Consider the following 26538-nt stretch of genomic DNA (forward strand, 5'->3'; position numbering starts at 1 on the left):
AAAGGGTGCATTTAACCTTCGCAGCTTGAGTAGGGACACCCCGTTTCACGAAGTCCTTCGCAATATGCCCACCATTCAAATACTAAGTTAAAGTTTGATGATCAGATGGAAGTTAAAATAAAAAGAGCAGGGTGCCACTGTGTGACCCGAGGGGTCTGATCATCTTGAAAACTTGCAGGCGTCGGAAACGGGACTCCAAACTTATACAAACCGCAGCTGGACTTCAGCTGAAAAGTTGCCTTTTCGTGACCCAGTGTATAGTCTTAAGAGGACAGGAGGGGTCCCTACCTCTATAGTCTAAGATCGAGTTGCGTTAAAGATATATTAGCAATAATGTAACATTATTAGTACTGTAATAATACATGCATATAATAATGTAGTTATCGTCACTGTAAGTACGAACATGTTCTCAATTTACTCAACTGGTTAAAAGAATTGTAAAAAATATTTAGAATACACGTGGATATTTGTGGTTTAAGTTAACCACAACGTAAACATAATATGGGTTTATATAAACCTGAAGTATTCAGAAAACAACGGCATAATGAATTAATTGTTCTCACTGAGACACACCATAAAACACCTAAACCACACATTTTCTAACATTTCCAAAACAATCACAATACTCATCGTCGTCAATTCCTCTACGTGCCGTTCTAGTTATGAACATTTTTAAATGAGCCCTGAGGTTGAACCAGGAGCCCGCATAAAAACTACGGTACTTCCTGGAAGTAATCAAGAATAATAATAGTAATATGGACTTAAATTGGTGTGGAAGTGGGAGTGTAGGTCTCCCTTTATATCTCTGGAAGATATAAAATAAAAGTAAATAAGATTATTGAAACAAGCATGGCTGTGGAGCACTAGTGATTTTGGAGTCTGAACATAAGGTAAGGAAATATAAGTGGAAAAAACAAACGATGAAATAATATCTCAGATTTAGTTATGCCATAGGGTGAGAATGCCACGTGATCGCAACTAAATTAGTGTATTATGTTTAAAAAGTTTTAGATTTCGTACTGCCATTACAGCTAGAATAGTACTCCGTGAACACACGCAGATATATGTGCTTCCAAGACACTGCGGATCAGTTTACACACAGTTCTTGTACACAAAATGCTTTGCAGCACATGATCATTTATGTTAAAAAGGTGTACTTCGTGTGTTGAATAAAGAATTTACGGTTAGTGAAAATATGTTTTGAGTACTGTATGCACATCCTTTCAATTACTGTATCTTGTCACCTGCACGGCGACGAAAGAACGATCTCAAGTATCTCTTTGCATGGGGAAGAAAAAGTAGCATTCATAATAGATATTAGGAATTTGATCCATGTGATATTTTTGAAGTGAAGTTTTAAGAAAGTCTTAAAACCTATATAATTTTATATTATCGAGCCCAGGTTACCTAGAACAGCTATCATTTAAGGAAATGAGATTACTGTCTTTTAATGCTGTTACATATAACATTCTATAATACTTCAAATCGTTTAGCATGTCATAATGAAAAATCCCTTATGTTTATACGAAAAATAGTAAAAAGGGGTGGGACACTGTTATTTTCTTTTGATACAGTTAAATGGCCCCTCAAAAGCGGTGTAATCAGTCTGTCAATTTTGCTTTGCAAGTGCATCTTGGTCCATCCCAGGCATAGTATTCGGTGGATGTTTTCTCCTTTGTTTCAGTATAGTTTTAGAAAAAAAAAACACTTTAGCATAATAATGTCCACTTAATTATGGTGGTAGTGCAGTTTAGATGATTACTTAGATATTTTTTTTAAATTGATGAATTGGAAAAAGTGGTACTTGGCCTGTGGTCATATTTCATGTAGCTATCAGAGATATTTAATAATAATAATAATTGCTTATACTTATATAGCGCTTTTCTGGACACTCCACTCAAAGCGCTTTACAGGTAATGGGGGCACCCCTCCACCACCACCAATGTGCAGCATCCACCTGGATGATGCGACGGCAGCCATTGTGCGCCAGAACGCTCACCACACATCAGCTATTAGTGGGGAGGAGAGCAGAGTAATGTAGCCAATTCACAGAGGAGGATTATTAAGAGGCCATGATTGGTAAGGGCCAATGGGAAATTTGGCCAGGACACCGGGGTTACACCCCTACTCTTTTCGAGAAACGCCCTGGGATTTTTAATGACCACAGAGAGTCAGGACCTCGGTTTTACGTCTCATCCGAAGGACGGCGCCTGTTTACAGTATAGTGTCCCTATCACTATCCTGGGGCATTAGGACCCACATGGACCGCAGGGTGAGCGCCACCTGCTGGCCTCACTAACACCTCTTCCAGCAGCAACCATAGTTTTTCCCAGGAGGTCTCCCATCCAGGTACTGACCAGGCTCACACCCGCTTAGCTTCAGTGGGTTGCCAGTTGTGAGTTGCAGGATGATATGGCTGCTGGCCACCCTGTGATTTAAAAATATCTGAACAAGTTAAAGAAAATATGATTATGATTTTTCTATTTGCACACTGAAATGACGCATTACCATTCCAGTTTTTCGGTGTCTGTAATGTGCTGCTCATGTACTGATAGAGTTCCATAGGTGTGGTCACTTAACTGGTCCTCTTCACTTGCCTCAAGAGGTGAGTTTTGATTTAATCTGTACAAAGTTTGATGGGGAGGCCAAGGACAGGAGAAATGAAATTGGAGAAGCAGAACTATAAACACAATAGACCTGCTCAGTCGGGGCGGTGCGGTGGCTCTGTGGCTAAGGATCTGCGCCTGTGGCTGGAAGGTTGCCGGTTCGTATCCTGGGGCCGACAGAGGAATCCTACTCCGTTGGGCCCCTGAACAAGGCCCTTAACCCCAACTGCTCCAGGGGTTATAAATGGCTGACCCTGCGCTCTGACCCCAAGCTTCTCTCCCTGTCTGTGTGTCTCATGGAGAGCAAGTTGGGGTCTGTGAAAAGACAATTTCCTAATACAAGAAATTGTATATGGCCAATAAAGTGATCTTATCTTATCTCAGTAAAGTGGTATCTTTGAATAAATCTCCTTCCGAAACCATTTTGGTTTTCTCATTTATTTTTCATACCTTGAGACAATTTCTTCAGTGGTGCCGTTGCAAATGATGTATAAAAGTATGCCTTGACAATAGCAGAAGCTGTTGAGGTCGTGTCTCACGGACACTCAACTCACTAGGTAGCTCACACAATAGGCAGTTAAGATTAAAGAGCATTAATTTGTCAATTCAATGTTATGAAAGCAAAAAGGAATATTAAGGCAAATGGGAAGACCTATGTAATGGAGTCAAGATTTTCTGTGGGGAGAGAGAGTATTCCAGTGTCCTTGAAGGAAATATATTTGAATGCCTTTTTTTGTGCACGCATGCAGTTGTCCTTCCCTGTTGCTGACTGAGGATGAGCCAGCTGAAGTATGCATACCAGGATATTCAGCCAGTGGCCCTGTGCATTCCTGAGGAGACCACCACTTCCAGGTTGTACTCCAGCACGGTAGAGGGGGTGGAAGGGCAGGTTTCCAGTCTGGTGGAGATGTTCCTCGTGGAGGTCTACCGGTGTCGAGTCTGCCAGTTCACCAGCAGCCTGAAGAGCAAGATCAGTTCCCATGTGATCGAGCGCCACGAGCTGGGCAGGACGTGCCTCCCAATAAACTGCCTCGAGAAAGACGAAGGGGATCGGCCGGTGGAAGAGGAGGAGATGGGTCGGGGCTCCCCCTACTGTGTGGAGGATGAACTGCAGTCCGATAGCAAGGAGAGTGAAGACAACATGGATGTGAGCCTGGAGCGGATGTCCTTCCTGCTGCCCATGTATGGGATGTTGCACAATGTTAGCCCTCAGTCATGTGACATGGGTCTCAGTACCAACAGTGATGGCCTCCATGTGGCACACAACTGTGAGGTGAGTCCAAAGTCTGGGTAGAATATTCACCCATAGCAATAATACACACCTGGTGTCTAGCAGTTTGTTCATCTTCTGCCTAGATGACCTACAAGATCTTGTTATACCGCTGTAGCAGAAGTTTGTCTGTCCAGGTTTATTCAAATTAATTGGACAAGTATGAAGTATTCAATACCTAGATCTGGCTTGTCTAGGTATTGAAGGCATTTGCTCACAAATTCTGAAATGAATCAAACTACTTTTCCTTTTAATTAGATTTCAGCTTTTCTGTCTGTAGTTTAGCCAATCTAATCTTAGCTTTGACTCAGTGGTCAATACCGAAGCAAAAATGTAGAACTATATTTTTTTGTCTTCATTTTGGCTATGGAAAAGCCTTTCTGCCACAAGCACAGTGTATCACCAATCTCCAAGGTCATAGAGTACCCTCAGGAAAGCAATTAAAGTAGGCGAGAGTGATTTATTTTTTATCTTAGAAGTGACACTTAGTGCGCTGCCAATTTCAGCCTTAATTACTGAAATGGCGAAGAAACGCATAAGGATATAAAACATTACTCAAACTCGAAAAAGTTCTAGCTGAAGTTTGACAGAAGAATGAATTATAACATTGCAGCCAATATAAATTTTGCTTTCATTATTCAGGGTGAATGGGAGGAAACTCATCGCTATATATTATAGACAGAATGCCCAAAACTGCATTGTTCCTATAGTATAGGTGTTTCATGAGCAGATTTTACAGTGGGTGACCTCATACTGCAATTACTTTGAAAAGGGTCCTGAACTTTTCTATTGATTAATTTACGTCTTATAGAGTAAGTTTTATTGTTTTTTTTTAAAGAATTGACATTTTTTAAGGTGTGGCCCCAGAATTTCTACCCAGTACAAGCACTTTAGGAATACTTCCTGAGTTTCTGATGCCTGGTTATGCCCAAGACATACACTTCACCAGCCTCTGATGATTTAGAGGATTCCCTTCGCTGTCAAGAGTTGTTTGGTGATCTTTAGTTCACATGCACTTCATTCGTTTTGTGGTTGTAACTTGTAAAGAAATGTGCCTCTTAAACCCATATGCAGGTGAGCACTCTCTTTGAGGAAGGGGAGGAGTCCGGTCAATTCCGTCTGGAGGATCAAACTTCCATAGAGTCTGGCCCCCTGTCCTGTCCAATGGACTCCACAGTTGGGTCCACCTGCGAGGACCAGGATGAAGAGATGGCCCAATCAGCTCACCTCATGTCTCTGGGCCTCTGCAGGATCTCAAGCATGAAAACCCACCCCTTGATCTCTGAGCCAAGTAAGGCCCTGCAACAAGCACAGGAGCCTCCCGACGGCCCTGCCAAAAAGGAGGAAGTTTCCTCATCGCTCCCAGGTTCCCTGAAGGGCCAAGACAGCCAGGACACTGAGAAGAAGACCTTTTTGTGTTCCCTTTGCAATCTGGACTTTGCCTCCAAACACCTTCTTGAGGTGCACCTTAAATGCCACGATGGGGAGCAGGGCTTCAGGTGTCTGAAGTGTGACTTGTTTGTGTTGGAGTGGTCGTCAATGGAGAAGCACCTACAGGGGCATGGGAAGGAACAGAGGTCCCACCAGTGCGGAGTCTGTCAGAAAACATTCAGGAAGGCAAAGTCAAGGGACTCCCACCAGAGCAGGCACAGCAAAGCCCAGACGCCGACTCAGTGTGCTCTCTGTCCGGCGCTGTGCCCTTCGGAGCAAGAGAGGGAGCAGCACGCTGCCTGCCACTTCCAGGATACTTTTAAATGTCTACACTGCAGCTTCACAGGTAGTGCCCTCAAATCTCACTCATCAGCCGGTCATTGCCTGCAACTCTGAAAGAGCCATTTTACACATTTAACCAGCACTAAAGTGCAAATGAAATAAAAAAAAATCGTCATCTACCAATTAAAAGGCTTAAAGCTCATCAGTTCCATGTCCAGTGAACCTCTGAAAAATTTGATCTCTCAGTTTGGGAGTGGGTTATGGATGAGGTTGGTTGAAATTGTTTTACATTTTCAATTTTGCACTATGTAATTAGAACTACTAGTTGTTTTAAGGCTTGACTTTCTGACAGCAGTTCCTGTACCCAGTCAGGAGAAAATGAGACGCATATATAGACTCCTTTGCCATGCTAGCCAACAGAGCCTTTTTTCTTTAAGACCCATTACAAGCTTCATAGTGCCTGGCTGGAGAGTTAGCACTGATTGGAGGAAAAGCCCATGTCTCACTGACATCACTGCAAGTCTGCAGGTGCCAAAGAAGTCACAGGAGAAGCTGTAGGTTAGAAAGATGAGGGAATCCTGGCTGACTAAAGCCAATCTTATCCCAGTACACAACATTCAAAGCACTGCTTGGAGAATCTCCAGTTACAATCATATAATAACGTGGCACACAATACTATTGTCAATAGGCTGAAGTTTTGTCTGGTCTAGGTTAATTTTGTCACCCATTTTTATTAAAAAAATACCACAAATCCTGTAGGAAGGTCTCAAAAGCCTTCTGGAATTCATTCTCATTATGATCTTGCTTGTTTGGCAGAAATCTTAATTTGAGTTAAAAAGCTTCTGAATTAAGACAATTGAATTTGTTTTCAACAGTTGAACAGACATAAGGAATTAGACATCTGCAATTAAAATTGGTTAATTAACTAAATATTACTTCAGCTAGGTGTTCAATTAAATAATTGAGATCCTGGCTAGAATAAAACTAGCACAGAGTTCTTGATTACAGAATTGGGAAGCGTGGATTTGGTGGCAGTTGCAAACATCACAAAAACCCCCATCTGGACTGAAAGTAAAGAGCTGCAGGGAAGTTTTCACATCTTTCAGAGGTTGATGTTGCTACCAGTTTACATACTGTTTAGCTGTTGTCGAAACAAAATGTAACAGTAACCATTCCTGCTATCTGGTTACACGCATTTTATACTGAATGTTGTCGTCAGACACAAAGATCCATGTAAGTGTATCCGTAATGAATTCAACACAGTACACTTCAGTTTTGTGAGGAGAAGCTTTTCCACTGCAATGTTCATATGACCTGTCAAAGAAAGTCTGCCATCTCCTTTTTAGCTGGTAGAGTCCATCATGTTTGAAAATCAGTATATTACTAAGGCTTTAGATTACAGATTGCAAATGTCATTTCTAAGAGTTCTGTAAATGGAATACTTTAATAGAGTGATATAAACATGATGATAACCACTGCAGAACCTTTCTAAGCTACATCCTTTCTAATCTTTCCTTTTCTGTAGATTCATTTTATGTTGGTAAGAAACAACTGGTTATAACCTGAATCACATCCCTAACCCTATTTCTAAGAATATATGCAAAAGGTAGCTTCTTGAATCTCTAATATTTTCTAAATGGATTACCAGATGGCCTATAATCCATTTATGTAGTGCAATGTAGTAACCCTTAAATTAAAAAGTGACCAATATGTTACTATGCATACTGAATAGTGCTGTGAAGAATAAAAATGGAATCTTGCAGGATGCTTCATTATGTAGGGTAATCCAAAAAGTTATTCCTCATAGGGATCTGTATAAATTCAAGGTTATGCATGTATAGACATAGATAAATAAAAAAAATGTCAGTGTAAATAAATATCCAAGTGTTACAATGATAACAGCCAGACAGTCAAACTATTATCATTATGAATTTTCCTTAGATTAATTAAAAGAACTATTCAAATATGTATTAGGATTATGATTTTACCTTGGATTAAAAGCATTATGGAGTTTTACTTTCAGGCCTATGTATTACAGTTTAAGATTCAAAAATGCTCTTTAGCAGTAAACCAGTTCATCCAGGGGAGAGTAACTTCTGAAGTGTCTTCAGAATCTTTAAAACCTTCCATCCCTGCTTGTCCTGCTTGATACATTACACTTATTTTAAAGTTACGATTTAATTTAAATAATTAAATTAACTTCAGTCGAGTCTTTTAATTTATTATATCCAGATGACCAGGAAGGGTGTGAAAGTTTTTTGCTGCTGTGCAGAATCTGCTCTTTATTTGCTGAATGCAATAGCTGTACGTCAGTATGAAGGTGTCTGTTCAGAGACAACACGTCTGAAAATCAAAAAACGATCTGGTATGCTTTCACTTAAAATGTATTTTGAGGATATTAAGCCAAATGTGGTAAGAGAAAGTATGGAACAAATGTGTTCTGAACACTGGAACAAACTACTCATCTGTCCTCATAACTCATTCCCTTGAGCACTGAAATGGGATTCATAATCATATGTTCTCAGTACCAGAAGATATCTTATATCAGATATCCAATAATTAAAAACATGTTAATTATTACCCAATCCATTTTTTTAATATTAATTCTGTAGATAAATCTTGGGATGAAGTCTACAAACATCTGTGTGACCAGCACAAACCCACTGAAGAGATACATGTGTGCACTGAATGTAACAAGACATTCAGCAGAAGGTAGGTCATTCAGATTCTCTGGTGTTAACTTAAAGGATAATTAGATATGTTTTGCTGCAGAATGCTCTAGTTTGAATGTTTGTCAACATTCATTTTAATTAACGAAAAGGTCTCAAATACAATGTTGTCTAATAACATTATGATACTGTATGTTGTATGTCTGATGCATTACTCGGTTGCTACAGATGTTTCACAAGTTAGACATATTATTAACCAGGTTCCTGTGACTTCTTGGCATGCACAGGTGTTTCTCTAAGTAGTGGTTATGTGTGGCATCATACACAAGGAACAGCAAGGACATGTACAGTGTCTGAATTGCAGAAGAGTGCAGTGGGTTTTAAGCTTCCACCTCAAAGTAGTACCCTTTTATGGGAGACTCTATGTTAGAGACATTCAGTCATAATCCAAGAAATGGTGGCTTTCCAACGCTGGCTCCTAATTAAATAATTAAATAGCTGTAATTGCCTCTCAGTGTCCTGGTTTGTGTTTTATAGAAGTTATGTTGACTTCACATTTTGAGCTATCAGCGACTTTATTACTTACATTTCAAATATAGGAGTTCCATCCATCCTTTATCAATGACAGCTTAGTCCAATGTGAAGCTTTGGTAAGCTTTGCAGACGGTGGGCACAAGGCAGGATACAGCCTAAACTGCATTTCATCGCAGGGAGCACACACCTGGGGCATAATTTAAAGATGTCAGCTAACCTAGACAGCATGTTTTTAGACTGTGGGAGGAATCTGGTGCACCAACAACTCACTCTGAAGGCACACCAGCTGTGAGGTTGCAGCTCCAAGGAAAGGCCACCATATTACTGCTCCATGTAATATGCTACATGTAATATAGGAGGAAATTATTAAAATGTATTTATCTGCTTTCCTCTTGCCTTCTGATAAAAAGCTACTGTCTAACAGTACTGCAGCAGCATCCCAGACCTGCTTCAAGACTCAGCTGTCTACTTCTACTCTGAAAAAAGCTAAATGTGCTATTTTTCATAGGCTGAATTTGTATTCTTCTGCTGGCCTGAAACTGTCAGTGACAGCGCACATACAGTATATATAGAGAGACAGGATGAGTCAGTCAGTAACATTGTCAATGGCGAGAGCTGAAAACCATGGCCTCACTGCGGAGCTATACATAAGTGATATTCTTTGTCCTTAAAAATACAGATAGCATACGGTAGGTCCAGAATGCATGACAAGAAAATGAAATATTACTGTTTAAATACTTGTTGAAATACTATTTAAATGTGGTATTGCTGCAGACTATGATCTTTTAATTAATGCAGTGGTTTTGCTACACTTTCCCAGACATTAGCTGTCTCAAAAGCATTATCACAAGCTATCCACTTTTGCATCCAACAGATGTAATCTTAAGGCACACTTGATGACACATGGGAGCTCCCCTCGTATTCTGCGCCACCTGTGCGGCGAGCTGTTCCGGAACTGGTCGGACACAGAACAGAACTGCAGTGAAATCCCTCAGAAAAAGAAAAAAAGGAGGACGACGAAAAGGTTGCAGGCCCAAAACAGCAGAAAGAATGTATCTAAGACACACCAGGAGAAAGCCAGAGAGAAAAAAAGAATGAGGAAAGAGTTCTGCTGCTCTCTGTGTGACAGGTACCTTGTTTCTTCTCATTTTCCATTGGAGCCGAAGCGTGATTCACCGAGTGGAGCAAAATTAAGTTAAATTAAATTAAGTAGATCCAGTAGTTACTTCAGCATCCAAAAATACGACAGAAAAGATGGAGAAATCCTCAAATAAAATACAAAACATATTACAAAAAATACAGGATTGATACCATACCGTAAATATGGTATGATTTAAAACTATACTAAAAAAAAAGTCAGTCTCCCAGTTTCAGTCAGTGCTTGGTTGGCTTGAAGACTTTGACCCACATCACATTCTCAATGAAAAATAAATCCTGCTAAAAGTCTAGAATAGTTTGGGGCTCCCAGTATTTTAAAAAGTTAGTGGTTGTGGAGTTCAAAATTGTTATTTGCTTGGTGTTCGTAATATATTTTTTTTTCAGTGAATGTGTTTTACTTTCCCACATAAATGTTCCAGTAAAAAATACAGTTGATGTCAATTGCCAGGAAATGTGATAGCGAAACAATCGCTAATATTGAAGAATATTTCAGGACTTATTTTCTCATTGTTAGTGTCATAATAGAGTGAGTCGATAGTAATGTTAGAAAGAATTCCCTTTTCCAAAATGAAAAAAAAAGTTACTCGGATCTGTGAAATTGTTTCCACACAAAGCAGAAAAAACATCTTCTGACAGTTACAGCTAAATAATTTCCCCCAATGGATGCACATGGGCTAATTTCTTTGAGTGAGGTTTTGCTGTATGATATTTTATTGCTGCAAATATTCTAGACTAACATTAAGACACAAATGTGAAAAACAATATGATTAGATCTATTTTCTTATGTAAATTACCAAGATCTTGGTAAGCCTATTCTCTTTGTTTAGCTGAACAAAATTAAAACTACCTAAGACCAGCACCTAAACCCACAGGTAACTGCCAAAATAAAGGAAACTTGAATAAATGAAGGATGCAAAGTATGTTGAATGCAGGTGTTTCCACAAGGGGTGGTTTCTTAGATATTTAAGCAATTAAGATCCCATCATGCTTAGGGTCATGTATAAAAATGCTGGACAGGCCCAGTTGCCCATTATTTTGGCAACCAAATCTAGCAGAAGAGATCTCAGTGATCTGAGAGAGGACTGATTGTTGGGGCATGTTTGTCACGAGCTTCATTGACCAAGGCTGCTGGACATCTGAGGCGAAGACATAATCATGTAGGGCAGCTATGGATGACAACTCATACTCCTTGCCCATGTGCATCGGTTCGAGATGCAGTACACAACAGACAAGCAACTCTGAATCAAATGTCAATCTAATGCACGAGTAGGCAGTTTCATCAAGTACAGGCTTAAAGGCTTACATACGATACAAATCTCTTCTCCAAATCTCAATCCAGTATAACATGAATGGAAGATTCTGGAGCAGCGGCTGAGAGAGAGTATTCCACCACTATCACAAAAACACCAAACCACCACTTTATGTTGGTATTTCCTTTATCTTGGCAATTACAGTATCTGTACATGAAATGTGTAAAGCACTTACCAAAACTAACTTAAATTCACAATCATGAAGAGCTGTATTGAAAATGAACCTGTTCTTCAGGTAAAAATTCCCCCCTTGCTTTATCTGCTCATTATAGCTTAAGGAGCCTCTCATGAGTGAGCTTTTTGCAACTCTAGGCCTGACATAAGTGAACAAGACTTTGTTTGCAACTGATCTTTGAAAGTAAAGGCTACAGACAGGGGCACCCTATAGCTTTTACAGCCAACTGTTGGAGTCATACCCGTATTCTGCAAGGTTTACCACTAGAGGGCAGGCACAGATTGTAAATAATTGATGGCCTTTAAGGAACAAGTAGGAAAAAAAGGACCTTGTTATTTTGTGGTTGCATGAAAAAACAATTTAGTAATGAAATACTTGAGAATGAGTAGTCTCCACAGTATTCCACAATTTTTTGGTAATCCTAGATCTTCTAGCTTTATTCTAGCAAGTTTTACAAAAAATATTTGTTAAAACTCTCTCTCTAGTTAAGCAGGCGATATGTAGCTTTGGAAAAAATACACTTTTTAAAAACATATAGAACTTTAGATACATTTAAAGTTGTTTTAGGGCCTTTGACATATACTCATCATATTTGGTTAAATCTGAAACATTAATGAAATAAAATAAGTATTTGAAACTGTTATATCCCTCCTACAAAATCTAAGTACAGTGTTAGGGTCAGAGTATAGTGCCAACTTCAGGAAACCAGATATAGAGATCCATTTTATGTGCTTTTTGTAATGTTTAACTGAAAAAGCTAGTAAAAAGTCGCATTCGTTTTGAGAATAGCTAATAACACCTTGATCTTGGACAGTCCTGCAATTTAAGTGACATGCTGCATCAATTGCAAGAGGTCAGCCCCCATATCAGCACAGAAAGCTCTATGTTATACTTGCATTGTATATTAGGTTTGATCTTACACTGAGATGGTTTTTCATGTATCTTTTTTGCCATGAAAATAAGCACATCTTTGTGCTACAGTATATATTTTAAACCCTATTTATTATTCCAAATAATTTTGGAAAACAAATCAGTTTTTTAAAAGGAAAATAAACTTTTTTTTTTTCACCCAGCTATATTTTTACAATTTCATTCAGAGGATAATGAATTAATGAATTATCCTCTGAATGTAAAATTAAATGAATCCTATAAAATAAATATGAACCTTTAAAGGTTCTTATTTCTTTTACAGGTAGGACCTCAGCTGCTGAGGATTTCAGGATTCTTATGTTCATATTTTGTGCTGTTACATGAAAGTCATCGTCGTCTAAGGATTAGCCTCAAATTGTTTTTTCCAGCCGATGCAAGGAGCAAAGGAGGAAAAAAAGGCTTCTAAATGATACCATCAGTTTTACAAACCATTTTCAGTAGAATGTTGTAAGCTGTCAGCTGCCATCAGATTTTTAATGCCTCCAGACAATCATTTGCTTTGACAAACATATGGTCATGGTTCTTTCAAATTAATAATGCTATTTCTATTTTATTTCTGTTTTAAAAGTTCCAAAAGGTTTGTCTTTAATATTCAAAGCTGTAAATAAAGTATATTAGCTTCAACCATGAGCCAGTAAAAGTAGGTTTACATGAGTAGTGGTGAACGTCCTGTTGCAGTACAGTGCTTAGTCTTTTCTCTTAGTTTGATCTCTTTTGAAAACCAAGCGAAGAGTGAAAATTACACAACAGGCATGTTACTTTAACATGACATGTTTTTTTGTGGAAAATGTAGTGCTAGCTACAGTGTATTTGACTGATTATCTTTCGTGCAGCCAAAAGGTTTGTTTCATTGTCTTCTTTTAGCAACAATTGCATTTTTTTATTCCCTTTTTATTCCTGTGAGCAGTGATTTCTCATTTTGAGCTAGCTGAGCTCTTAAGAGTAGACATTTACCTCATGTGAACTCTCATATAATTAATGTGTGTTAGATTTTTAATTTCCTTTTTAACATCGTAAATAATCTACAAGAGCTTCAAATTAGAACTAGTGTGGACTTAGGCGTGTTGTATGCAGGCCAAGACCTGTAACTCAAGCCCATTAACTATGGAGATAAATGAGTGGTGCTCATTTCTCTAAGCTTTATACCTGCTGAGTGAGATGCGGCTGTCTTATCACTGGTTGGTAAAGGGCCTGTACATTTTCTGTGAAATTTTGTACAGCACTGCTGTTTCGCATTCTCGGGAGAGCAGGGCAGAAATAAATGACAGTGCACATATTCCAGGTCATGAATAATATGTATTGTATCTCTGCGTCTCCCACAATGTTGTAAGGATTTAATGGTGACCAGCTCTTCTCAAGTAGTGAGTGTTAAAGGAATGTAACATGTATGGACAATGGTCTAATCTTTCATCTAATACACGCTTATCACTGTAGATGGTAACAGTAGTCATGTGTGGAAGTAATGCACAGGTCATGTTGCAAATCAGAGTTTTCTACAGCATATGTCAGTCAAAGAAGTGCATAAATCAAAATGCAATTTCTTGGTAAACATATACATTTGTAGTGTTTCTTTAGGAGTTTGCGAAGTTTGGAATATAATAATACCTAATAATTTTAATACACAGTATACGCATACAAAAGCCTCTACAATATGTTGTATATATCCAGCTCCTACAATGCATTACAATGTTTAAAAGTATATTTCTAGTAAAATAAAGTATAATAATGTCTATAATTAATATAAAAATGGTAAATTAAGAACAATTCTTTCAGTCCTATATTTTCATATATTTGTATCAAGTCAAATTTTACAGTATGTGTTAAAAATCAAGAAGAAAACTTTAAACAGCCCATGGTTACTTTTAAATGAATACACTGAAAGATTTCACAGTCATTTTTCAACTTCATCCATCCTAAACCAGCAGGGTTGGGGTGTTATTGAATAGATTTTATATGCAGTGAATATCGGTACAGGGGAAACAGTTAAATGATTATTCTCAACTAAATATATTTTCAAGTCGTCCTGTCCCCCCCCCCAAAAAAAAATGGACAGCACAGCAGCATCAACCCTGTTGCCCACATGCTGTTTTGTCATCAGCATTACTTCATCTGAAGGTCAGGGGTTACATTGTACTGGGTCAGTTTACAGAGCAAAGTCTAGTCAAACAATGAAACATGAGATAGAAATATTACTGAGTCACACGCCTGTCTTGTAGGATGCCTGTGTCGGCCTGTTAATTCAACCCGCTTATCCTGATTTCACATGCGCTGATTGACCACTGTGATGATATAATGCTGAATAACATTAAGCCCTTGGTCTTGTGGCTGTAACTACAACTTTAGAGCTTTTACCACGTATCAGCCATTTGCTTTGGCCTTACGAACTATACAGTATACAGTGCCTAGGAAAAGTATTCTAACTCTTCCTGTGGTGTCCCATTTTGTGAAGTTACAGAATGATGTGTGCATTTTTTTCAAAATTAATACTTTAAACAAAACCCGAATGCTCAAGCTGAAGACTTCCAGGGAGAGCAAATATCAGCAAAAACTAAAGAGAAAAAAATTGAAAATTACTGTATGTTAATTGCATAAGTACTCAGACCTGAACTCAATAGGTGGTGGAAGCTTCATACAGTATCCTTTTGGGTTTATATACCATAGTTTTCTTTGACCTATTCTTGGGAATGAATCCAAGGCATGTGCATTTTACGTTGCTTGACTTAGCCAGCCTGAATTGTAGTGACAGTATGATTAACTGGGGAAGGTTTTTGAATGGTTAATCACAATCAGATAGACAAGAGGTAAAAAGTGGAACAACAACAAAAAAAGGATCGTATGTTGACTATTGCCCCTTTTTAAGAGGCAAGGGAATCATCAATTTCTACATTATGTAGAAAAGGCATGACTAAATCATGTAGTTAAAAAAGTACATTTATAAAGCCTTAGTGAATAACTTAACAGTTCTTTTGCAATCAACAACTGGTAATGCTTAATCGTTTTTTAAGTTACATAATGAATTATAAGTTTGATTACTAGGATTGCACTAGTAGAATTAGTTTAATAAGGAGAAACCTGTAGGATTTTATCTGTGTTATAAAACAGCAATAGATTTTGATATATGGTAGCACATAGAGTGAGGCCAGGCAGGAGGGTCTTCCCTGTTTCTGCATCTCAACATAGTTCTTGTTCAGGGAGACCTACTGTAGTGCATTCATTTTTTTAAAAGAAGCTGTCTTAAGTCATCTAAAAATACTTTAACAGTTGGTATTGCCTATAACATCAGTGCTCTCCATTATTTAATCTTCCTGGCAGTCATGAAAATACATTATTAGATCATCTTATTACACTTTTAATCTGAACTTCAAATTCAAAACTGCAGAAATCACACAATGTACAGATGCACAGAATATAAACTAGCTTTAGATACTTGGTTCTATCTCAGTCTATCTTTAAATTAGATATTATAGAGACACTTTTAAATCTCATTCTATACCCAGTCTATCTCATTTAATTTGATGCATAGGATTATAAAGTACAGTAAAGTATAAAATAAAAATACAAAATTGCTTCCTTTGGGCGAATTCCCTGGCCATGCGGTCCTGTCATTTATGATAATGGCTTTATTTAATTATCTGGGGAGTTATATATTCAGATTAGTAGTGACTTGGATCTCCAATAAACACTGAATTGACGCAGATATGAAAAGACTGAATTGATTCATAGCATGGAATGAGAAATGAGCTGTAAAACTCTTAGTCGCTGGGTAATGTCAAGCGATTTAAGAAACCTAGAGTTGTAGCTTGGAGTGGCTAGCAGAAAGTGAATGAGAAACAGGTAACTGGTCTGACTGTTGAGCTAGAGTAAGGAGAGTGTGAAGGGTCAACTTTGTCATCGATAGCTAATAAAGATCAAACTCAAATGCCACTCCTAAATAACACACTTACTTCCTAAGGACAATAAGACATTAAGAAGGACTAAAACTGAACCTGGAAAACATGCTTTTGACATTGTCTCTGATTTTTCTAATCAGAAGGACTTTCTTGTTGCTTTTCTAACTGTGGCACTAAAGCTGCTTTCTTGACCTCAGGAAGTTCTCCTCAAAACTGGCCTTGCGAAGACACATGGGAATCCACAGTGGGGTGAAGCCCTTTGAATGTGAGGACTGTCAGTACAAGACCAGGTTGAAGGCTTCCCTCATTCAACACATGAGAATCCACACAGGTAGGGTCTCTGCAGGCTGTGCAGCTCAGCCTGTTAAGTTACTACAGATTGAGTACTCAGCAAACTATAGGCGTTTATCTGTTGTATTGAAGTTGAGTGTGATGTACTCCCCAGTTCATACTTTGTAAATTGGGTGAGATTCTCTGTTGTATCTTCACTCTTGATACTTGTCATGATTTCTTACTGTTACCTTAAAAATAGCTTCTGAAAAGTCCATTTAAAGAGTGGCACCATGGTGCAGTGTTACAAATTCCTGCCTCACAGTGCTATGGCCCTGTGTTGAAATCATGGGGTGCTATCTACAGTACATGGAGTTTGCATGTTTTCCCCGTGTTAGCGTACATTTTCACAGTGTGCTCCAGTTAACTCCCACATTCCAAAGACATGCTAGTATTTTAATTGGCATCTGGGAAAATTGTTCCTGGTGTGAGTGTGTGCATGTCTGTGTCTCAGAGTGCTCTGTGATGGACTGATATCCCATCCAGAGTGTTTCCCGCCTTGAGCTCAATGCTTCCTGTGCTCCAGGCAACTGTGAACTTGAATTGAATAAAGAATTTATTGAAAGTGACGTGATGTGAAGTCCCTTTAAAGTTGATGACTATGAAGTGAACAGAGACTATACAATTACACATAAAATACTAAAAATAAAGCCAAAATAGCTTCAAAGAGCAATTCAACTTACGAGGTATACTTGACACATGCTGGCTAAGGATCTCCATTTTTAATGGTGAATTTAATATGTCGTGGCTTCAGAAGATATTGACAGCATTTTTGAAGCTCAATTACTTCCAAGTAAGTGAATAAAAAAGAGAAAGGCTAATAAACAGCAGTTCAGATCCTTTCTACTTGTTTTTTTTTACAGAGGTTAACTTTTTTCCATGCTTTTAAAAAAAAAACATTGGAATGCGGAGTTATTTAGAGGCATTTTATTTTAATTGATGAGCATTTATCACTCTTAACAAAGTGAAGAATTTGTGGGGGGTGATGGGGGTCGGATTAAGATCTTTCTCACACTGGACTGAATAGAAGAGACTGATGTCCATGGCAACACAGAGGGACACATCACATTACAAAGAACTGTATGGCATACCGAAGAGAATGTCTGATCTGTGTTTTTTTTATTAATGGTTGCAAATGAAATCTTCTCCCGTGACCTGATAGTGTCTTAAAGGCACAGGATGTATTTTGAAGAAGTTTGTGTATGTCATTTTAAAAGACAGAGAAGTCAATGTATAATCAATATTCCCTACCTTTCAGAAGTTGTCTACCCCAGGCCTCATTAGCAGTCTGGATGTACACTGTGAGGGAAAGTAATCTTAGTTGGAGGGAACGGAGTCTCGATCAAGATGTTCCATCTGCAAAGCTGAATAACGACAGGAATGCTCCGAATCATTTTTCCTGCCTGTTACTTTAATTAAAATATTTTCATTATTTTGTCTTTTGCTTATAGTTAGTTGAATCCATTATATCGTCCCTTTAGCAAAAGAGCACATCTGTACTCCCAATATGTGCTACACTTCTGTTAAAATAGTGCAAAATTAGTTTTTGTTTTTCACTCCATGATTCTGAAATGAAATAATATATAGGCTAATCCGAGACCACTTTACGTAGCCAGTTTGAGGATTTAGTAGATGGGAGATTTGTTTTCTACACTATGATGCTGATAAATATGATCAGAATTCCAGGAACCACTCCTAGTGGTTAATATCTGCTTAACATCAAAAAACACAACAAAAGGTGAACATTTTTTTTAAATCCTTTAAAATTCGAATTAGTAGTGTTGAATAAAAATCAGGTGCAGATTTTTTAAAACAAATCTTGCTGGATATCGTTCTAGAAAGTACTCTGTGAATAATGGTTTGGTTAGTCAGTTCTTGAGAAAATCAATGAATTCATACCATAATGTAGCACAGGTTACTTCCAGTATCATTAGCATTTAGGGTGGCATGATGGGACAGTGGCAGCATTGCAATCTTGCAGCACTGGGGCCTAGGGTTCAATTCCTGGATTCAATTTATTAAAGAGTTGTATGTTCTGCCCGTGTTTGTGTGGATTTCCTCTGGGTGCTCCAGTTTCCTCCCACAGTCGAAAAACATGCTGGTGGTTTATTTGGTTTCTGGGAACATTGGCCCTGGTGTGAGTGTGTGTGTGCTTGTTCCTGTGTGTGCTATGAGATGGACTGGCGTCCCATCCAGGGTGTACCCTGCCATTCACCTGTTGCTTGCTGAGATCCGGCTCCACGGCAGCCCTCAATTGGAAGAACCAGGTAGAAGAATGGATGGATGGATTATTAACATTTAACATGAAGGAAAAAGGTCAGTGTGTGTGTATGATTCTGTTTCAGTCCTGTCTGTGCTTTCCAACAGGTGAGAAGCCGTTCAAATGTAGCCAGTGTTCCTATGCCTCCATAGATGCCAGCTCCTTGCGGAGACACTCCAGGATACACACTCAGGAAAAACCTCACCAGTGCCAGCATTGCCCCTACAGCTGGTGAGACAACTATGTCTGTTCAAGAACGGTGCCTTTCCAGCCCACGTCTTCATTCATTGTGCTCACTACTCTCATATATTATATCTTTTTATATTCATAGATAATTGAGTATTTAATATTTTAATTAGTTATTGAATATTTTCCTTACATAATTTCCATCTGCCTGAAAATGCTTCACTCACAAATTGATTCTTTATTTTGATCAATCCATGCAGATGCTGGATTTTTATTCCTTTTGCAATGCTGTCTTTAGAGCAGCGTTGCTTTGGTGTTGGCATTTTTTATTACATATTGTAGTGTCACCTGAACGGTTTGCTCAAACATTTCAAAGCATTAAGCTGAAAAAGGCACAAAAATAACATTTTTGGATGCCCAAGTGGGTATTAAATGAAAAATGTAAAAAGCGTAAAAAATACCACGTGTGTGATTGAATTAGAGGCAGTACAATGGAAAACCGGTGTTGTAGTTGATTCATCTGAGGTCATGATTATGCATAATCTAATCTAGAGCTCTAGACTATGCACAGATGTAATTATCTTATGTGGGTATAAACCAGTCTGTGCCAAATAACTATATTTTTGACTCATATTTGGCCAAAATCCTATTAAAAGTTGTGATGAGGACCAATGCAACCCCTGTATGTTGACATGTAGTTATTTCTGATCAGATCCTGGCCCAGAGCTCTGGTGTTTGCCACCCGTGACGTGCTTGACGTTGTTTCTCTTGCAGCATCCAGAAGAAGAGCCTGGATCTTCATATGCGGAGGCATCACACTGGAGAGGCCTTCTCCTGCCACCTCTGCCCCTACACCTCCCCAGACAAGCAGCTGATTCACAGGCACATCAAGAGGCATCACTCCAGCTCCGCTGGCAGCACCTAGGCAGCTCCCCCACACTCCCCCCTGACCCTCACATTTTCCCTTGCCAAGACGGACTTTATTTTGTTCATGAATGTATGGTACTAAATGGGGCAGGCTGGCTTGTTCTTGGTAGGACAAGCATTTTGAATGTATAGACAAGACAGCTGAGCTTCAAACACAGTAATACCTTTACACTTCGTTCCCCCCTAGGAGGTAAAAATAACCCATCCATCTACCCAGCATTAGATGCTTTATCAAATTCGGTGTCACAGGAGCCGGAGCATGGGAATGGCAAGCAACAGGCACAAGGCAGGATACACCATGTCAGGACAGCAGTCCATGACAGGGCGTACACGGATACAACCATACACACTCACACCAGGGTCAGTCTTCCTGGAAGTAAATTAATCTACTGCACCAGTATGTGGCTTTGGACAGTGGGAGGATACTGGAGAACCCGGCATGAACACGGGGAAAACATACAAACTACATGCAGATAGCACCCCAGACCTGGAATTGAACCCAGGGCCCCAGCAAAACGAGACAATAATGCTAACTACTGCTGCCTAATATAACTCTATGTACTGTAAACTTGAGGAAAATAAAACTATAACGTTTTAAAAGTGATGTTTTATTGTATCTATTGTCAGTCCTTTTACTAATGTTGTCTTCCTCCAAAAAAAGAAGAATCTCTTTTTTGACCAAAATTTTTTTTAGGGATACCACTGCAGATTATGAATGAGGTCATGTTTTCTGAAGCCATGCAGAAAAAGAAATATGTACTGTACTTTGCACTGGTGGGAATCATCCATGTGATCTTTCCTGGCTGTTGGAAAGTGTAAATACTTTTAAGTACTTTTTATTCACTCAGAATAGGGCATAAAATGGAAGTCAACAAAATGCTTTTGCATATTAAATTCACAAAAGTCTCATTCATTTAATCTTCCACTCATAAATGTAGGGGCTAAGTAGTCCCACATGGCAGCTGTTACAGACGCTTCTCACATCTGTACAGACAGAAATGTGTGTGCACAGGTGCTGAGTCAGATGTTATCTGTCCTTCAATAATCAGACTCCTATGTGCACAGGTTGGACAGTTCATTTAGTTTGATATGACTGTGATTTGATTAAACAGGCCTATTGTACCTCTGCTAGATATAGACCATTCAAGTGACTGGATTGTAGTGTGTTGTTGGTTCTGTTATTCGAACTACTACAATGTATGCAATTTGATTAAAATTACTTCTGCAATACTTGTCATTTAATTCAGATTAACTCTACTGCAGTGCGGTTTGAAATTATTGTGATCTATAAGAGCAGCATATAGTGTTTGGGGCACATTTTATATTCAACTAAATTTTCAGGTCTGTTTATTTGTTTGATGTTGACTCTGTGGGGAATGAACTTTGTGTGATTTACATGATATTCTGAATCCTAACAGTCAAACACTTCTGTAGTTGAAAGCCCAAGTAAGCTAAGCATGAAAATTGCCTTGGAGGAAGGCTGCTTTGCTGATGGAGAATCTGTCTTTGGAGCACAGAGATTTACAATAGCAATACACTTTAATACATTTGCTTCTGTTGCAAAACTACAGTTTCTTTTATTGTCGTAGTAAAGTTTATTGGTTGGCTTTTACACATTTATCAGCGTGCTACAAGTAATTTATTAACCGTACTTACAATTTATGTGTGCGTGTAATATGTTAGCCAAGACTAAAGCAGGGAAATAAAATGTCATTTACTTTTTTCTTCCAGTTTCCTTACAGATGGGTGGGAGGAAGAGTTTAGAGAAAAAGGCTCGTGAAACAAGTGAGAGAGGTAGTTAAATCATTGCTCTGGTGTCACGTCGTTTCAGACTCCTTCCTTGCCAATTATTTTTCATGGCACATCTCTATATAAGTGATTGATAGGCATCAACATGGTAACACTGATTCCCTGTGGAATCCCTCCATCTGAAATTCATCACATACCTGCTTAGGTATTTAACACGTGTTGCTAAATGGAACACCTCGTTTAAAAAGGAGTATTTGAACAGCATTTTCCCAGAATATTTATCCCAGAAACCCACTTATCCCACTGAAGGTTTTGGCAATCCAGAGCCTGTCCTGAAATCATAGGGTATAAGCCACAAGGGGAGCAGACAGCTCTTCCCATGGATGGGATGCTCATTCAGGATCACAGAGCCACAGGGAAAAAAAAGAGTGCATGCTCCACACGGATAGACCTCCTAGTTAGGAATCAAACCCATGACCTTGGAGCTATGAGACCTGGTGCCTTCTGTTTCAGTTCATTTTTCCTTTATTCATATAGGACTCACAGAGTCGGTCAAGACCCCCCTGAACAGAAGAATTCAGGAAAAACCAGGCTGCAGTCACAGCAATGGTTTTCTGCCCTTTCACTGCTCAGTTAAGATGCCATTAAAAGGAAATAACATAATAATTGCCTGAGGTAATATGCCACACACTCCATTTTCAATAGATAGCTATAAAAAATATGAAAATAAGATCAGATAGTATACAATGTCACAACAAATAGGGATATACTGTATATCCACTGACAAAAAAATAAACACTGCTACAGCAAAGCTCATTATTGTAAAATAGTCTGAAGTATAGGTCAATTAAACCAAAAAAATCTTCACTTTAATTTTCTACATTATCTCCTTACACACCTTACACCTCTGAATCCTTTTGCCATCCTTTTCATAAAGGTTCCAGCCCCAGAGAGCTTCAGTTACCTCATAGCCGATGACTTGAGCAAGAAGACAACTCTTCCTCACAATTTATAAAGGGCATCATTTTGCAAGTTGATAACGTGTGCTCACACAGTGAGTGTGGTAAGAAGATTGGCTTTGATTTATTGTAGTTAAACCATTTGGGCTAACTTGGTAACATTTTTATCAATCACTTTTGATTACTAAAGATGTTCAAAGAAAACATCTTGTTTTGTGGAGGGTTATAGATAAAGAGGAGGTTATAAATATTGCCTATCAGGACACACATCCACATACTGTAGTGAGGACTTTGCATATTATAAATGTGTGTTAATATTCCTGCAGTGTATAAATGTCTTATACACAAATCGTGTATTCAATCAGTCTACCTACAAGAGACAATTTTTTCAGTTGTTCCTGGTTTAGGGCACAAGATCAAGGCATGACATACAGTTGCATTTCATACAGTGGTATTATAGTGATGGTTGTAACTTAGAAAAGTTGATCCTTTCTTTCATTGGCATCCTTAATGAACAAATGAGTAGTTGTGATCTTGACTTTTCATCTGACGGAAAGCATATTAAGCATTTACCCATTTACCTGGTTTATTCCCATTTGCGAAGTAGTTTCTAATTTAGAATTTGAGGAATTTGAGGACTTTGTTATATGCCTCTAAAATATTGTTTGCTTTTTGTTCATATGTTGCCAATGTTTTGTGTTTATTTGTGTTTCACACCTCAGGAGTCCTTTGCTGATTTACTGTAGCTGGCAGTAGCAGTTCTAGACCTCCTTAGCTGGAATATCAGGACCAAGCAACTGTGCTTCTCTGCGTGCAGCACGACATCCAGGATTTGGCAGCAGCACAGTCTCCTTATGTGTTGTCATCAGGCTGCCAAGGAGAAAAATAAAGTCAGCAGATTTCCTGAAAAAAATGAGCCTTCTTCTAAGGAAATGCGGTGTGGCAGGATATCATTGTGAGGAGAGAGAGTGGTGGGAAATGTTGGGCTGCAGCCCTCCCAGCTCATACAGTACACTTTAGGGAGGCATTGTGGGGGGGAGCACGCCGTTCTTTCTCATGACACAAGCATCCCCTCACTCACACATATACAAATTCAAATTACCCTCGTTAGGAGGCTCCCCTATGGTGTGGAGGCCCCTCATCTACTTACAACAAGCTCACACTGAATCCATACCTCACACCAGCTTTATTCACTGGCACTTTACATTCCTATTAAAACCAACCAACCTTGCATTTTAATGGAGTTGCCCTCAGACACAGGACAGTCAGTTGTTTGGTATTTGCTTATATCTAACAACTTACATTTTCCTTTTTGTTAATGCTTTAACGTGAGACCAAAAGAGTACATCATATACATCATATAAGGCTTTTTTTTTACAAATAGAGAAAATGGGTTTTAGTTAAAAAGGAGAAATTTAAAGGAATAAAGAAAAAGAAAACAAAAGATACAATATAATTTCAACATGACAAAAAATAATACTGTACTTCTCCTCCTAAAATGCTACTGTAGCTATTATTCATTATAGTAAAGTGCTTCTATTTTTTTTGTAATTTATATAAAAAATGTAGACTCTGATATACAGTAGTTGATTTGTTGAATTTGCACAAAATACGAAAATGGATGGAAATTCAATTATTTTCTCAGCATATTATAAAAACATATAGTTACTAATCAGATCTAGGTGAACACCTGGCAGAATATATGTAATGTGAATGGGTGCAAAATGTCACTTGCTAGCAGAAAGAATGCACTTTAAATGTCAGCTGGGCAGTAGTAAAATCTAAAAATCAATGTATGAGAAAGATCTTTGAGTGGTCCAGCTCCTGCCTGGAAGTCTGGGGTGTCAGCAAGTTTTCTAGCACTGTTTAAAGTACTGTATCAACACCTGGAGAGTTGAACAAAGTTGGTTGCTTTGGTCACATTAAACCAACTACTAGCCGATTTAGTTTATTAAGAGTTGTGTTGGAATGAAAGCCTGTGCACACTAGTCAGTCAATTCAGAAGACACTTTAAAGTGTTAGAGGTCAGCGATGATGCTTGGAGCCATGGGTGTCAAGTGGAAACAGAGTTTAGGAGAATCCACGACAGAATTGTGGTGGTCTGGAAAAACCTCCTTAGCTTATCTACTGTATTGAAGCAGCTCCATAAGATCTTTCCAGAAATTACTTGTTGGCATTTATAAACCCTTAAGCTCTAAGCAGCCAAATGAGCACCATAGACTGAACAGACTTGTCTCATTTGTAATCTTTTTTCATGTTCTCCCTCACTATTATTACATAATAAGAGCGTACTCATTTGACGAAACATCCAATACAATCTAGTGTGGCTGTTTTGTAAATCCAACTGTTTACTTATGTTAATCTATTAAATTTCAGTTCAACATTTAAAGATTTTTTAAAAAGGCTGTTTAAACTACTGATTGTACCGCAGTGTTGTAATGAAATATTCTAAACATCAGACAAATGAGTAACAGGGCAACACATGATAGAAGAAGTTCTACATTTGAAAATAACACAAATTATATATGAGGAAGCTCCTAAGCCTCATCAATTTTTGTCAATTATAGTGTACAACAAAAAACAGAATTTAAATATCTCCCAGCAATAAAGGATTATTATAGATACTTCTCAGATGCTAGGATTAAGTCTAAACTAGACCAAATGAATTTCTTAATAATAGGATTCAATATTTCCCGTTAGAAATATATTACCTATACATTTCTCATAGACGTATTAATATTACACCTTCTTTTCTGCATAATGACTGCAGTATTAAATCTGAGTGACCAAAATGTAAACCCAAACTAATGCTGAAAAGAGAAGAAAAGAAACACAACATTTCAAAAACGTGTTTCTTTTCTTCTCTTTTCAGCATGGAATAAACCTTTATTTCTTCCTTCGCAGCCTATGCATGCTGATGCAGCTATCTACTTGCCCCAAACGAATGCCTCACATTTAGTATTCCTGAATAAAAGCAATGTATGTGAACACTGTTCACTTCAAACATCATTTTGAGCAACTTTGAACCCCACAGTAGGTTGTCAGCTCAACCCAATAGGTTTGCCAGGATAAGCTACCGTGTAACGTTGTACTATATAGGTTCGAAGCGTATCAGTCATCAGCACATTGGTCGTAGTAGTGCTGACTTTTATGTGTTTCACATGTTCTACTCCACTATAATGTTCATCTAGAGACTCACAAAGCAGTGATTTCCAAGGCCACAATTACAAAGGTGAAATTCGTAAATCTATAAATAATCAGTGCTCAACCCCTAGGAGTTAACAACAGGGCTCATTTGTGAAAATAATATTTAAATAAATAATTAAATAGTATTTCATGTGCAAGGGTGCTGAAGGAAGACTTTTTCTTCTCCCACTGCCTGTGCCTAGCTATTTCTCACCTCTATAAAATTGAAGTTGAACGGTAACTGTGGGTGTGGTTATCACTTTGTAGTTCCAGTCCTGGAGTACAAATTTTATTAATTTAGAATATACTTTTGTTTACGTTATGAAACACATAAAGCATATGTTTCTGGCTCTCAAAGTAACTATGAGCAAGTGAATTGCAGATTTCAAGATTTGTGCTTTTTGAAAATGCGTGGATCAAAGTTTGTGAACTTTTTCAAGTGCGAGCTGAGTCTCTTTGGCTAAGAATTTTTTTTTTTAAAAGCAGACTTCTAATGCAATCCTTTAGTGCTGCAAGGTAACAGCTGCACAATCACATGACCCTTCTTTGTTGTTTTCAGGCTCTGGAGCATCGAGATTCTCTCAGCGAGCTCTATTCCACAGTGGACGATATCAAGAGTACACCTGATTCTCAAAACAGCACTGGAATTGAAAAGAGAGGAAACAAACAAAAAATCCCAGAAATAC

General features: G+C 38.3%; 1 protein-coding gene across 2 annotated transcripts; it reads left to right on the forward strand.

Moving 5' to 3' along the window:
* Positions 1-472: 472 nt before the first annotated feature.
* On the forward strand, positions 473-26538 carry LOC148657459 (uncharacterized). 2 transcript variants are annotated; one of them, XM_088643753.1, is made up of 8 exons: positions 664-890; positions 3356-3879; positions 4951-5653; positions 8202-8301; positions 9667-9921; positions 16453-16586; positions 18953-19076; positions 19806-20560. In XM_088643753.1, exons 2-8 carry the CDS (start codon positions 3382-3384, stop codon positions 19954-19956), a joined length of 1965 nt encoding a protein of 654 aa, XP_088499879.1. In that variant the 5' UTR covers positions 664-890; positions 3356-3381; the 3' UTR covers positions 19957-20560. The 2 variants fall into 2 exon arrangements, with proteins under 2 accessions (XP_088499880.1, XP_088499879.1); XM_088643754.1 differs by lacking the exons at positions 18953-19076; positions 19806-20560 and adding an exon at positions 26412-26538 and having other exon boundaries at positions 473-890.

This window comes from Lepisosteus platostomus, chromosome 8 (assembly GCF_059453375.1).
Source record: "Lepisosteus platostomus isolate fLepPlt1 chromosome 8, fLepPlt1.hap1, whole genome shotgun sequence".
Classification (NCBI taxonomy): domain Eukaryota; kingdom Metazoa; phylum Chordata; class Actinopteri; order Semionotiformes; family Lepisosteidae; genus Lepisosteus; species Lepisosteus platostomus.

What these genes read in the sequence shown, in the direction of transcription:
- LOC148657459 (XM_088643753.1), top strand. Translation starts at nt 3,382, where the DNA reads ATGAGCCAGCTGAAGTATGCATACCAGGATATTCAGCCAGTGGCCCTG. An exon ending in ATGTGGCACACAACTGTGAG is followed by an intron (nt 3,880 to 4,950) that starts GTGAGTCCAAAG and finishes ACCCATATGCAG; the next exon opens with GTGAGCACTCTCTTTGAGGA. An exon ending in AACAAGACATTCAGCAGAAG is followed by an intron (nt 8,302 to 9,666) that starts GTAGGTCATTCA and finishes TGCATCCAACAG; the next exon opens with ATGTAATCTTAAGGCACACT.